We start from the raw sequence: 11879 nt of genomic DNA, 5'->3' as shown, positions 1-11879 counted from the left end.
CCCCCCCCCCCGCCCCAACTCATGCTCTAATCCCCCTGTTGTCCATGTCCATTGGTTTGGCTTATATGCATGCATACAAGTCCTTTGGTTGATCTCTTCCCCTTACCCCCTCCCTCCCCTACTTTCCCTCTGGGGATTAATAGTCTGATTGCTGTTTCTCTGTAGATCTGTCCCTGTTCATCAGTCTATGTTGTTCTCTATATTCCACAAATGAGTGAAATCATGAGGTATTTATCTTGTAGAATTTTAGTAATTGATTTATGTGTGCCATGAGATGAAAAGGGTTAAAAATTGCTGTTATAAGGAGTCTCTCTATAATCAACTGCTTTTTTCCAGTCCACGATGCAGCCAAATACTTAGCTTATTTAAATGATCAGGTTCCTAACAATAACTTTTCAGTGGCTCTCCATTGCCCTGTGAATAAATTTCACAGTTCTTAAACATTCCTATAATGACTTTAAACAAAATTGAATTTATTGGGGTGACATTGGTTGTATAGGCCTTCTTTTGGATTCTATCTGCCTACATATCTAGCTTCATCCTTAGCTGGAGACACCTTTTTTGTATGTCTTAGTATGTGCAATGGCTTCTTGCTGTTTCATATGTGCTCTTCTGCTGGATCTCTGCTCTATTTCTCTGGCTCTTCCTCATCTTTTGGGTCTAAACATACCTTTTCTAAACTTGCTCATGTTGGCTTCCCTTTTTATCCAAACCCATAGAGCCCTGATTTTCTCATTATATTAATTATTTAACATCTTTTTTTCCCTTGCTGAATTATAAGGTCCATGGAAAACAAGGTCCATGGACTCTTTGCTCTGTTTTATTCTCAGGGTTGCTTCAGTACCTGGCACACATTAGGTACTCAGTAATTTTATTTTTATTATTTGAAGAATGAATGAGCTGCATACATATGAATTCCTGCATTTCCTCTGTCCCACCCTTAGGGAAAAACTACTCATCCTGCCTTTATAAAGATGTGATGAAATTTTTGGCACACATCTGTTAGCATGGACTTACTTCATAGTAAAAAATTACATGAGACAAACCAGAATTGGACACTAGATTTTTAAAGAAAGTTTAAAAACTTTAGAAACTAGGATATTTATTTTTATAATATCTATTTTATTTCCACCACAGAAGTGGCACTTGTCCCTCACTGGGATATACAATATCTACATGTCTACATATAGTTATTTTTATATGACTCTAATGTGATTTATTTTTAGATTTTTAATGAAACTTTGCCTTCTCTCTCCCCTGGTTATTATCTTCAATAAATTCATAGGAATGAGGATCATAATGTTTTAAGAATCAGTAAGTAAAAACATTATACCATTTTTCTGCTTACTCTCATCTATATATAAGGACAATACTGAATTAGCCAAATGTAATTGTTGCTGAGATAAACATCTGATTTTGAGAAGTATATTTAAGATTTATAAAAAATCTTTTGGCCCTGACTGGTTTGGCTCAGTGGATACAGCGTCGGCCTGTGGACTGAAAGGTCCCAGGTTCGTTTCCGGTCAAGGGCATGTACCTTGGTTGCGGGCACATCCCCAGTAGGAGGTGTGCAGGAGGCAGCTGATTGATGTTTCTCTCTCATTGATGTTTCTAACTCTCTATCCCTCTCCCTTCCTCTCTGTAAAAAATCAATAAAATAAATTTTTAAAGAATCTTTTGATTTTGTTTTCATGGCTCTGTTCAGATATATCTCACCACACCTGATTCTTGAGGTATTCCTATATTTGTCTGTATTAAATTGATGGAATGAACTACCAACTGCCAGTTGTTCATAGAATATATTACAGTTCTATCTTCTATGTGTTTGATAGTTCACACTCAAGTCAAGGAAGTATTCCTTTTGCTGTATAGTTTCATTAACTTCAGTAATAGCTACCTCTCCTAAAATACCTAGTGGATTCTTTGATAGCAATAAATCTCACAGTTTATTTACTTCAGTTATAGTTCAGAAAGACTTATGTGAGCATCCTGTGGCTTTTAATTTCCATATCTGAGCTTTGGTGTTCTGATGGTCTGAATGTCTGAAATAATTGGTCACTTGATTACCAAGTGTAGTAGTATAAATCTGAAACAGCTTTAATAATTAGTTTATTCAAGTTGTGTTCTCACTTGATAACTAGATAATAAAGCCAAGAGAAACATTATGACTGTTTGTGGAAGTTTGTTCTATTTTGCTTGTAATTCATGAACCCATATGTTTTTATAACCAAACAGCCCTCAGAGTTATGGACATTTCTGACATGTACTGCTTTCCCCGTTTGTCTTAGAATATATGATGATCAGTTTCCCTCTGTAGATAGTTCATCATTCTGACCTCATGATTAAATTAGGATACCTGAGCACTAACCTCGGTTTTCAGAATATTTCTGCTCTTTAGTGGTAATTGAGCACACTATTGCTCTGATTGTTTTTAAATCTCATTGAGATAGACTCCAGGTTGTTAATGTAAATCTTTTATAGCTTTGGCTGAATTTCTTACAAGACCTCTTGATCTTGACAGCTGAGATCAGATGGCTGATCTCTCTTAATGGTACTTATATTTAAATTTTGTAGGCTAGGAGGCAAAACTACTTGGAACTGGTCTATTTAATGCATGATGGCTTTAAATGCAAACTTTAAAAAATGGGCCACCTTGTAAAAATAAAATCTTAGTCTCTAGAGTTCACTCCCTTTCTTAGTTTAAACCAGTCCAAGTTTTTAACTATGTTGTTGTTTTTTTCTTTGAACTCTCCATAGGGCCTGGTAATTTGAGGTAGAGGGAACTAATATGAACTTCACATTTTCATTTCAATTTAAATTCCAAGATTCTTTGATTCTCTGGAGCCAAAGTTTTTTAAGGGTTTTCATGGGGAGGTTATGACTGGAGGGGAAGAGTACTGCCTCTTGGTCTTGAGTGACGACCCTGCCCTCTGCCCCTCGCTCAGAACTCAAAGCATTGTTGAATAGCACTAAAATGAGCTGAGTCCAAGACTTCAGCCAGATGGTCAATATAGGGCTTTTAAAGGAAGGGAAATGGTAAAAGAGTAATCTCAGAGGAACTCTCTTATGTTAAAGAACAGAGAAAATGAAGTCTTTCTGAAGCTAAGTGTAAATTATACCACCTTCTTTGGGAGCAAAAGCTGCTAAATGTAACAGAAGAAAATGACAGTGTAGGAAATCAAAGTTCAGGAACAAACTTCAATGTGGTTTTCTAAAGATTACTCCCCTCTAAGGATCCATTGCCTCCTTTCCTCCCCCTTCTCCGAAGTTTGTTTGAAAGGGATTTTGATGGGTAATGGCAAAGGAAGGCAACTTTAGAATGAGTGTAAGTTAGGGCATAAGATGCCCTTTGTACAGGAATTATCTTAGACATGCTTTTGAAAACATACTTTTTTTAAGCCTTATTAAGAAAATAATCAAAGGTATGATTTTTAAATCTTTGAGTTTAGTCTGCTTTTAGTAAAAATAAGGTATAATAAGGTATAGATACCAAAATAAGCAAACTTCTTTTTTCCCCTCCTTGGTTTCTGCTTATAAGATTTACAGGTATTTAAAATAAACCCATGAAAAACAGAAATACTGCCCTGAGATTGGCTAAATAGTCAGAGCAATTACCTCTGGGCTCCAAAATCCAACTGAGCTCGACTTTTGGAAATAAATTTGGCTAAGACTTCTTCCTCATTCAGTTGTATAAAGGTGTACATGAAATGATACTGACCTCTGCCAGAAACCCCAGGAATCCTATTCAGTGATGTACTTGTAACGGTCATGAAAGAATTAAAATAACACAGATGTGGATTAATGTGAAAAAGTAGGCAAAATACAAAATTCTCTTTGTGTGGTTTCAATGTGGCAGATCCTTGAAAATACTTTGGTGTACCACAATAATTAAAGTGTTTAAGAACATTAAGTTAAGGTACCTAGAAAATAAAGTCCACAGTTGAATAACAGAATGAACTATGTTTTATTTTTGAAAATTGAAATTAATGTGGGTTGCCATGGTGAGAATAGGTTAAAATATTTAACAGTAACGGTTTTGTGCAGCCCTAGAGATCAAAAACAGCAATGTAAATAAGCAGATCTTTAAAGAATCATTCTCACAGACATGTTTCATGTAAATGATTGCTAGAAGGGAAATGCATTTTCTTCAGTGCTATGCAGAGAAATTTTAATTGACTTGGTTTGGGCAGTGAGAATCTACAACTTAGCATTAATAACTCAAATATAAAAATATTTGCTCATTGCGCTGGATTATGACTGTGTTCAAGAAACACTATTTTCAAACACTAATTAATCATTTTAAATAAACTTTTTTTACACATTTATGGCATCACTGAGTATGACTGTTTATTACATTTTACCTATAAAAAGTTGAACTGTTTTATATACCTTTTATGGAAACAGTGCACAGTCATAAATTAAAAGATGCAACTGTTTTGGATATTTTACTGGTGGTCCTGTGTTTTCCTGCCAGCAGTGCAGCTGTTTCAGGTTTCTCAGGATAACATATAAAAAGCTGTATGTACACTGCAGGTTTATGCTTGAATTGCCAAGCCAGAGTTGGTATGACTCAACTTTCCCAGAAGCAAGTTGTACCAAAATGTGATGAATCAAAACAGCTAGTTGCATAGTGGTTTGCATTACCACGATGAAAACCAGTTCTCATTTATGATAGTTGGCTTGTGAAAGTTGACGGGCATTCCTCTGTGGTACTTGAATTTTGCCATGAGTGAACAGCCATTGAAGCCAAGACGATGCTTTTCTTTTGAGAGTCTGAGGAAAGGATAAAGTCTGATACATTATCTGGAGTAATGATAAAAAATTAGGTGGAAACTTATATCAGGAATGAAACATTGCATTTCTAAGATACTCGTAAAAACTATTATTCACTTATGACTTGTGTGATAGTTATTTAGTTCCCAGTGATTTTATGCTGTGCCAGGTTGATTTTTAGATTTTCTAAGGTGATTTAACACTTACCTCATTTCTCGTGCATCAGAGTCTTAACAGTTTTCCATTTTATTGTGTTCTGGGAGGTAATAAACAGATATTTTTATGACTATGCCGTAGACTTGGTGAATTTTTATTTAAATTCTGTGGGATCTAAAGTTTTATCAAGAGTTTGACAATGACGATTTAATCATAGTAGTTTCCAAAGTGGGATTCATTCCACCAGGATATGTAAGATAGGATATAGGGAGGAATTATTGGAACTTTTATTATCTTTATCTCATCCTTTAATTAGTATATATTTTATAACATACTTATTATGTTAGTATATTATGTGTATACTTATGTATTATATACTAAATGTATATAATTTATAAATAAGTATATACATTTTGGAGATGCATGCTCAAATATTTTTTACTACTATAAAAATATTATAAAAAAAGTTTGGAGGTCATTGTTCAATAAATATTTATTTCTCTTTTCCTTCCACTTTCCCCCTTTCCCCTTGGCAGAGAAGCAAAGGATTGAGTTAACACCTTGATTTGTGGCAATGTGAATAAATTACAGCCAATTTCAGGAGCTTACACCGCGTCTTACTTTGACCACTTTTTCTATTTGGCCTCTTATGTCGCCATATATTTTTTTAATCACACAAGCTTATTAAACATGGATACAAATGAAAAACAGACTTGTTATTATGTTAGAAATAATAAGTTGCTCATGCATCAAGACTTTGACACACAGGAAGTTTGAAGGAATGAGTAGAAAAGTTTCCAAGTTATTAAAATGTTCTGGTGCCTGATTTATTCATTTGCCCTACCCGTAATTCTAAGGTGGGTGAAGCTCCTTTACTTCCTGAGGCCTGAAGTAACAATGTGGTTTCTTAAACTAGGCATTAATGCAAAGCTGGAAATATTTGTTTTGCAACAGTGCTGGTAGTCATGCTAACAAGTTGCCCTTCTTTGGATAGGATTCTCCAATTTTTTTTAGGCCTGTTTATCTACCTTTATCAAGGTAGAAAGTTTGAGTTGCTAAATAATTACGTGTGATTGAAGAAAAATAGTGTCTTTACATTGTCTTTTGAGATTAGTTCAAAAGATTCTTCTGTATTTACTAATTGGGACATCCTTTTGAACTCACTCAGCCTCAGAGATTTCTTTAACATGAAATTTTCTAAGGTTTCCTTTCCTGTAAAGAAGGAGACAACATATTTTGTAATTTTGAAACTAGTAGTAGGTTCTCTTCCTTCTCTCAGTTGTTTATGTATTTGTTTCAGAACATACAGGGTTGGCAAAAGTAGGTTTACAGTTGAGTACACAAAACAGAGTTTATTCTTTTTTTTTTTTTCAGTTTAAGTTTTTAATGAAAGTTGTATATAATATTACTTTATTCTTGCATCTTCTCAATGGTTTCTTCCTTGTATTTTCCCTTTTCCTTTCCTACTTGGCGAGATTTGGCTTTACGTTCAAGGATCTTTTTGCGGTCTTTGTCCAGCTTTAGTCTAGTGATCACCACCTTGCTGGGGTGAATGCCCACGTGAACCGTGGTCCCATTAGCTTTCTCCCGTTGCACTCGTTCAATGTAGATGACGTATTTCTTCCTGTAAACCTGGACTACTTTGCCAATTTGCTGCCCTTTGTAATGTCCTCGAACAACCTGAACCTCATCATCCTTTCGGATGGGCATGGACTGGACATTGTACTTCTGTCTCAGCTCTTTGGAAAGAGGAGACGACATGATCTTCCTCCGAATGTGGGAAGGTGCATTGAAATGCCTTTTACGGTTCTTGCTCCGGTCAGAAGTCACAAAGGGGTTGAACTTCATTTTGACCGCTGGAGCTCCTACGATGGCCGCAAGAGGGAAGAGACCCACACGCTCCAGAGTTTATTCTTGTATTATTAACTATTGTGTTATTTATTTGTATTATAACTAGGATTAAACTTACTTTTGCCCACCCCTGTGAATGCTGAATAGATAAACCTTCCCCATCTGTAATTCCTTATTAACAGGAATAGAGTTCAGTGTGCAAATGTCTATAACACAACAGTCTTCCAAGATCATTCTCTATTCTGATATCCTTTTGACAGTGAGTACAACTTTTTATTCATGTATGCACACTTACTCTTCACTTACAATTTTATTATATTTTAATTATAGGAAGGATAAAAAATAGAGATCAAAGCCCAAAACTTTGAAGGTTTTAAAAAAATGTAATGAATGGTAAAGGATTAGATAGTTGCATGGGGACTTACAAAGAGTGACAGGCAATTGGTCCATCTTCATCCAAGCTGTTCCCACAAATCACCTCTAAGAATGCTTTCAAATAAATTTGAACAAAAGTAACCTTTTTAAAAGAAAACAAAAAGAAAGAAAGTATAAATTATCATAGGGTAGTAGGCAATATCACACTAATATAAAGCAAATGAAAGAAAGAATGAAAAAACAGTATGGCGAGCAGAACTCAGCAGAGTATTCATAAAAGAAGACTTAAGTAAATGTGTCTGTGCCCAAATAAACATAATTAGTCAAAACAAAAATCCTTGGTTTTGTAATGAAGACAGAAACAAGCTGAGATTGTCCCAAGCTCTGTGCTTTAAGGGTTCATCATTATAAATAAATCCTCTGTAAATTAAGTATAGGTCTGAAGGGCTTATAAAATATTGCCAAAAATCCTGCCACAAATGGTGCGACCCGTTTTCCCAGACTGGCAGGTTCCTCTGAGCATCCATGGGCTCTTACAGGGCTGCAAGAACAAAGCGCTGTGTACTGGGGCTGGGGCTGGCGCTGGCCCCTGGTCCAGGAGTGCGGTGTGCAGCACTCAACCGGGCTGCATGGAGAGGTCTCCAGGGGGAGCCTCAAGGTCACCCCGTAGAGTGTTTGTTTGGGGGGTGGGGTATGTGTGTCCTGGGCCAAAGTCCTTGTCATCTGGGCTGAGTGGCCCATACCACAGTGTAGAGCCTGAGCCAAATCCCATTTTCTCAGCCCTGAGTTCCTGGGCTTCCAAAGGTGGAGTAGCTTTGCCAGGTAGAGTGCCAACCCCTTTAAGAGCAAAGGCCCGGTCTGTGAACCTCCCTAAAGTAGTAGCATAAATTCACCATGTCCCACCTTCCTGCAGGTGCCTGGTTGGCCTGGCTGAAACTAAACCGAGGTGTGTGTGGCGAGGAGAGGGAAAATCTCAGGCTCTTGCCTTGGACCTTCGAGACGCAAATCATAACATAGTGGACAAGGCTCCCCAGCATATAACTTGGACACTTGAGGCTTGCTGGCGCCATGTCCTCCAGCATGCCCCGCCCCCCCAGCCCACACTTCCCCTCTCCCCGCACACACAGCTCGGTAGTGGTCTGGTTGCCGTTGCCCGGTGCGGGTTTGAGTTCTGGACAGAATGCAGCTTAGTCATTAAAGGATTCCAGCTTTGAGAAGGAGTCAACAGAAGCTTAAAGTTTGGAGGCAATCTGTGAAAAGCTGAACTCTTCCAAATCTGCATTTGAGGAAGAGATACTCTTTCTAGAAAAAGTTGAAGGGAGAGAAATCGAAACATTCTGAGCAATTTGAATTGATGGTGGATATTTCAAAAAAGGATCCAGTCCTTGGAAGATGAATGAGAATCATTCAAGTCATAGGTAGCTGAAGCCAAAGCAACCTTCAAAATATTTCAAACGAATGAAGGACCTAAGAGAGCCGTAAGATGCTTTGAGTGAAAATTCCCAACTTCAGGAAAGCCAGAAATAGCTTTTACAAGAAGTTGAAGAATGAAATAAATGAGTGAACAAAATAAACAAGAAAATAACATTGAAGACTCCAAAGTATATGCAAAACAAATTCTATGTGGTAATGAAAATCAGATCAAGTCTCTGATGAAATGAATGCTTGCAGCAAGAGTGGGCTGCTGTGCTAGGAGAAGACTTAAGGGATAACTTGGAATTGGTACTGAAGAGTGATTCATAAAATGGTGCATTCTTAGATAATCAACCAAAAGGAGCTTTGAAGAAGCTGATTCATCCTGCTAAGCTAAAGGCTTCTTTAAAAACGCTTGAAGGAGAAAGAAACCAAATATACACTCAATTAACTGAAGTAGAAAAAACAAAGGAAGAGCTTATAGAGTGTACTGAAAATCTTCAGAATGAAGAAGCGTCTTTACAGTCAGAAAATGAACAGCTTGAAAATGAGACTCAAAAGCTTCAGCACAAACTTAAAGTAATGGCTAACCTGTATCAAGTAAATGTAATCATACTTCTTAGGAAAATAACAGAAGAAAATTACCTGTTAGAAAAAAAAGGAAAAACTTTCTAAAGCAGGTGGAAAAGATCAGCCATGTAGCTGAAGAGTTGGAGACCCACAGAAAGCGAGCCAAAGATCTTAAAGAATTGGAGAGAACCATTCATTCTTTTTTTATTTTTATTTTTAATATATATTTTGATTTTTTACAGAGACGAAGGGAGAGGGATAAATAGGAACATCGATGAGAGAGACATCGATTCAGCTGCATCCTGCACACTCCCTACTGGGGATGTGTCCACAACCCAGGTACATGCCCTTGACTAGAATCGAACCTGGGACCTTTCAGTCCGCAGGCCGATGCTCTATCCACTGAGCCAAACTGGCTAGGGTGAGAACCATTCATTCTTATCAAGGGCAGATTATTTCCCCTGAGAAGAAAGCACATGATAATTGATTGGCAGCTCAGACTGCTGAAAGAAACCTCAATGATTTAAGGAAAAAATATTCCTCCCTCAGACAAAAATTAACTGAGACTTAAATTGAACTTTTAGAAAAAGATCTTTATGCACTTGATGTTCCAAATACTGTAAAGCATTTGGCAGAGAGCATTCCCCATATGGTCCCTCACCATGGGGTTGACCTTCATCTGAAAGGAGAGCTTTTCTCTCATCAGATGTACATTTCAAATCAGAATTCCTCTTTAAAATTTGAATCTGCTTGTCAACATAGGAAATGCCCAAACCTGTAAGAATTTTTATGAGTTTATTTGAGCCAAACTGACAATTGCTGGGAAGCAAAAAGCTCAAGGGATTGAGAAAATGCTCCAGAGGATGGCAGTTTTGCACCTTATTTTATACACTACAGTCAGAGGAGGAGGCAAGCCTAAGGGGAGTTACATGAAATCCATTGGTGGTAGATTAGGGAGGTGGGGGAAAGCAAAGCCAGTGATATCTCGGATTGCATAAAAATAACTCAAATAGACACATACTTCTCTTACATTAGTGGGTATAGGATAGTTAACAGTTGACAATTAACAGGATAACAGTAACAATGAGGGGGTCTTGTGGTCTCTGCTCTGATGGGAAATTGTGCCCTGAGGAGTATGGAAAAGGGAAATTACCCTGACATTCCTATCTATATATATAAAATGTAATATGCAATTCGACCAGACAGCGGAACGACCAGCCGCTGTGATGCGCACTGACCACCAGGGGGCAGATACTCAATGCAGCTCCTGCATTGAGTGTCTGCCCCCAGCCTGCAGGCCCCAATTGCCCGATGGGGAATGGGGAACCAGGGGTGGGTGGCAGCGGACACGGGCGGTGCCAGGCCAAGGTGGGTGCGAGTGAGCAGTGCCCTAATTGCCCTACTGGTAGCCCCACATAGAGGGTGACTGGCGGTGGGAGGTGGGGCCAGTGAGCGGACGGGAACAGCCAACCTCTTGGTCCGTCACCCTGACCAGCAGGCTCCGATCGCCTGATGGGGAATGGGAACTGGGGGTAGGTGGCGGCAGACGCAGGCGGCACCAGGCCAAGGGGGGTGCAAGCAAACAGGGCCCCAATCGCCCCTCCGGTTGCCCCACAAATGGAGGGCAACCGGCAGCGTTAGTGGCTGGGGCAGGGCCGGCTGCTGGCAGCCGGGGATGATCGGCCCTGATCACAGGCCAGGCCTAGGGACCCTACTGGTGCACGAATTTCATGCATTGGGCCTCTAGTGTTATCATAAATGCAAAAGACAATAGACAGGTTTAGGTAAGGTGAAGATTGACCTTTGTCAAGGAAGATACCTGCCTAGGACAGGACTACAACCATGCATTGCTTTTAGTTATGAAGTTCTAATTTCAGACTATCCTATGTGGTTACTTTAGATATCTGAGTTTGTAAGGCCTGCCATGCAGGCCTTCCTGAACTGGTTAGGTTTAGTATGTGGCCTCTTTTTCATCCACAGCTTTACCATCGATTTTTAAAATATTACCAGTTTTATGTGCTTTTTATATCAATGTTACATTTTTGTTTTGTTTTTTAGGTATTTAAACCACGTCAGAGCTGCCTCTCCACAGGACCTTGCTGGAGGCTATACTTCTTCTCTTGCTTGCCACAGAGCACTACAGGATGCATTCAGTGGGCTTTTCTGGCAGGCCAATTAACCTTTATTCTTCTTTTATAAGATCTGGACCTCGGAGCAGAGCTATGGAGCTGACTAAAGTAAAGCAGACCTGTAAACTTGTAGCCATAGGTAGTTGCACAACGACAGTATCAGCAGAGCAGCTGAGCTAAAGTATTTATAGAGAACATTTCAGAACTAAGCTGAGCATATAGTGCAAACATATTTGTGGGAACAGATTTTTTACTTATATTTTTTGAGAGGGATTGAAGCCTCATCTGATGAAAGATATGAATAATTTACCTATGTATATTTGAAATTGACAGACTTGTAAAATCTTTTTAAAAATAAAGCTAGACTTTATGCTAAGTTTTGTGGTTTTTCTCTTATTACAGTGTTTTACTGTACATTATAAAATGCCATTTGAATACAACATTTAGTGTTAATATCCAAGTCTATTATTTCTTCTCATAAAATGTTCCTTATTTTCCCAATGTCTTCTTAATACTAGTCCAGACAAGTGGATATATTTCCTTCTACCAGAAAGTTATGGCAAGTAAAACCTGACCTGTGATAAAGTCACTGTTTTAATATTAAGGACTCAG

General features: G+C 38.3%; 2 protein-coding genes across 2 annotated transcripts in view; one reads left to right on the top strand and one right to left on the bottom strand.

Annotated features, from left to right (window-relative positions):
• Window positions 1-11643, top strand: part of MNAT1 (MNAT CDK-activating kinase assembly factor 1) — a 209651-nt gene extending 198008 nt beyond the window's left edge. Inside the window, exon 9 of the mRNA XM_006767648.2 lies at window positions 11197-11643. Within this exon, the coding sequence (XP_006767711.1) occupies window positions 11197-11317 (121 nt within the window). The 3' untranslated portion in view covers window positions 11318-11643. The remainder of the gene's footprint in view (window positions 1-11196) is intronic.
• Window positions 6303-6824, bottom strand: LOC102752769 (60S ribosomal protein L26). The gene has a single exon (XM_006767647.2). It carries the CDS (start codon window positions 6775-6777, stop codon window positions 6340-6342), a length of 438 nt encoding a protein of 145 aa, XP_006767710.1. The 5' UTR covers window positions 6778-6824; the 3' UTR covers window positions 6303-6339.
• Window positions 11644-11879: the final 236 nt, after the last annotated feature.

This window comes from Myotis davidii, unplaced genomic scaffold (assembly GCF_000327345.1).
Source record: "Myotis davidii unplaced genomic scaffold, ASM32734v1 scaffold281, whole genome shotgun sequence".
Classification (NCBI taxonomy): domain Eukaryota; kingdom Metazoa; phylum Chordata; class Mammalia; order Chiroptera; family Vespertilionidae; genus Myotis; species Myotis davidii.
This window is presented reverse-complemented; position numbering and strand designations above follow the sequence as displayed.

Coding starts and splice junctions, on each gene's coding strand:
- LOC102752769 (XM_006767647.2), bottom strand. CDS start 6,777: ATGAAGTTCAACCCCTTTGTGACTTCTGACCGGAGCAAGAACCGTAAA.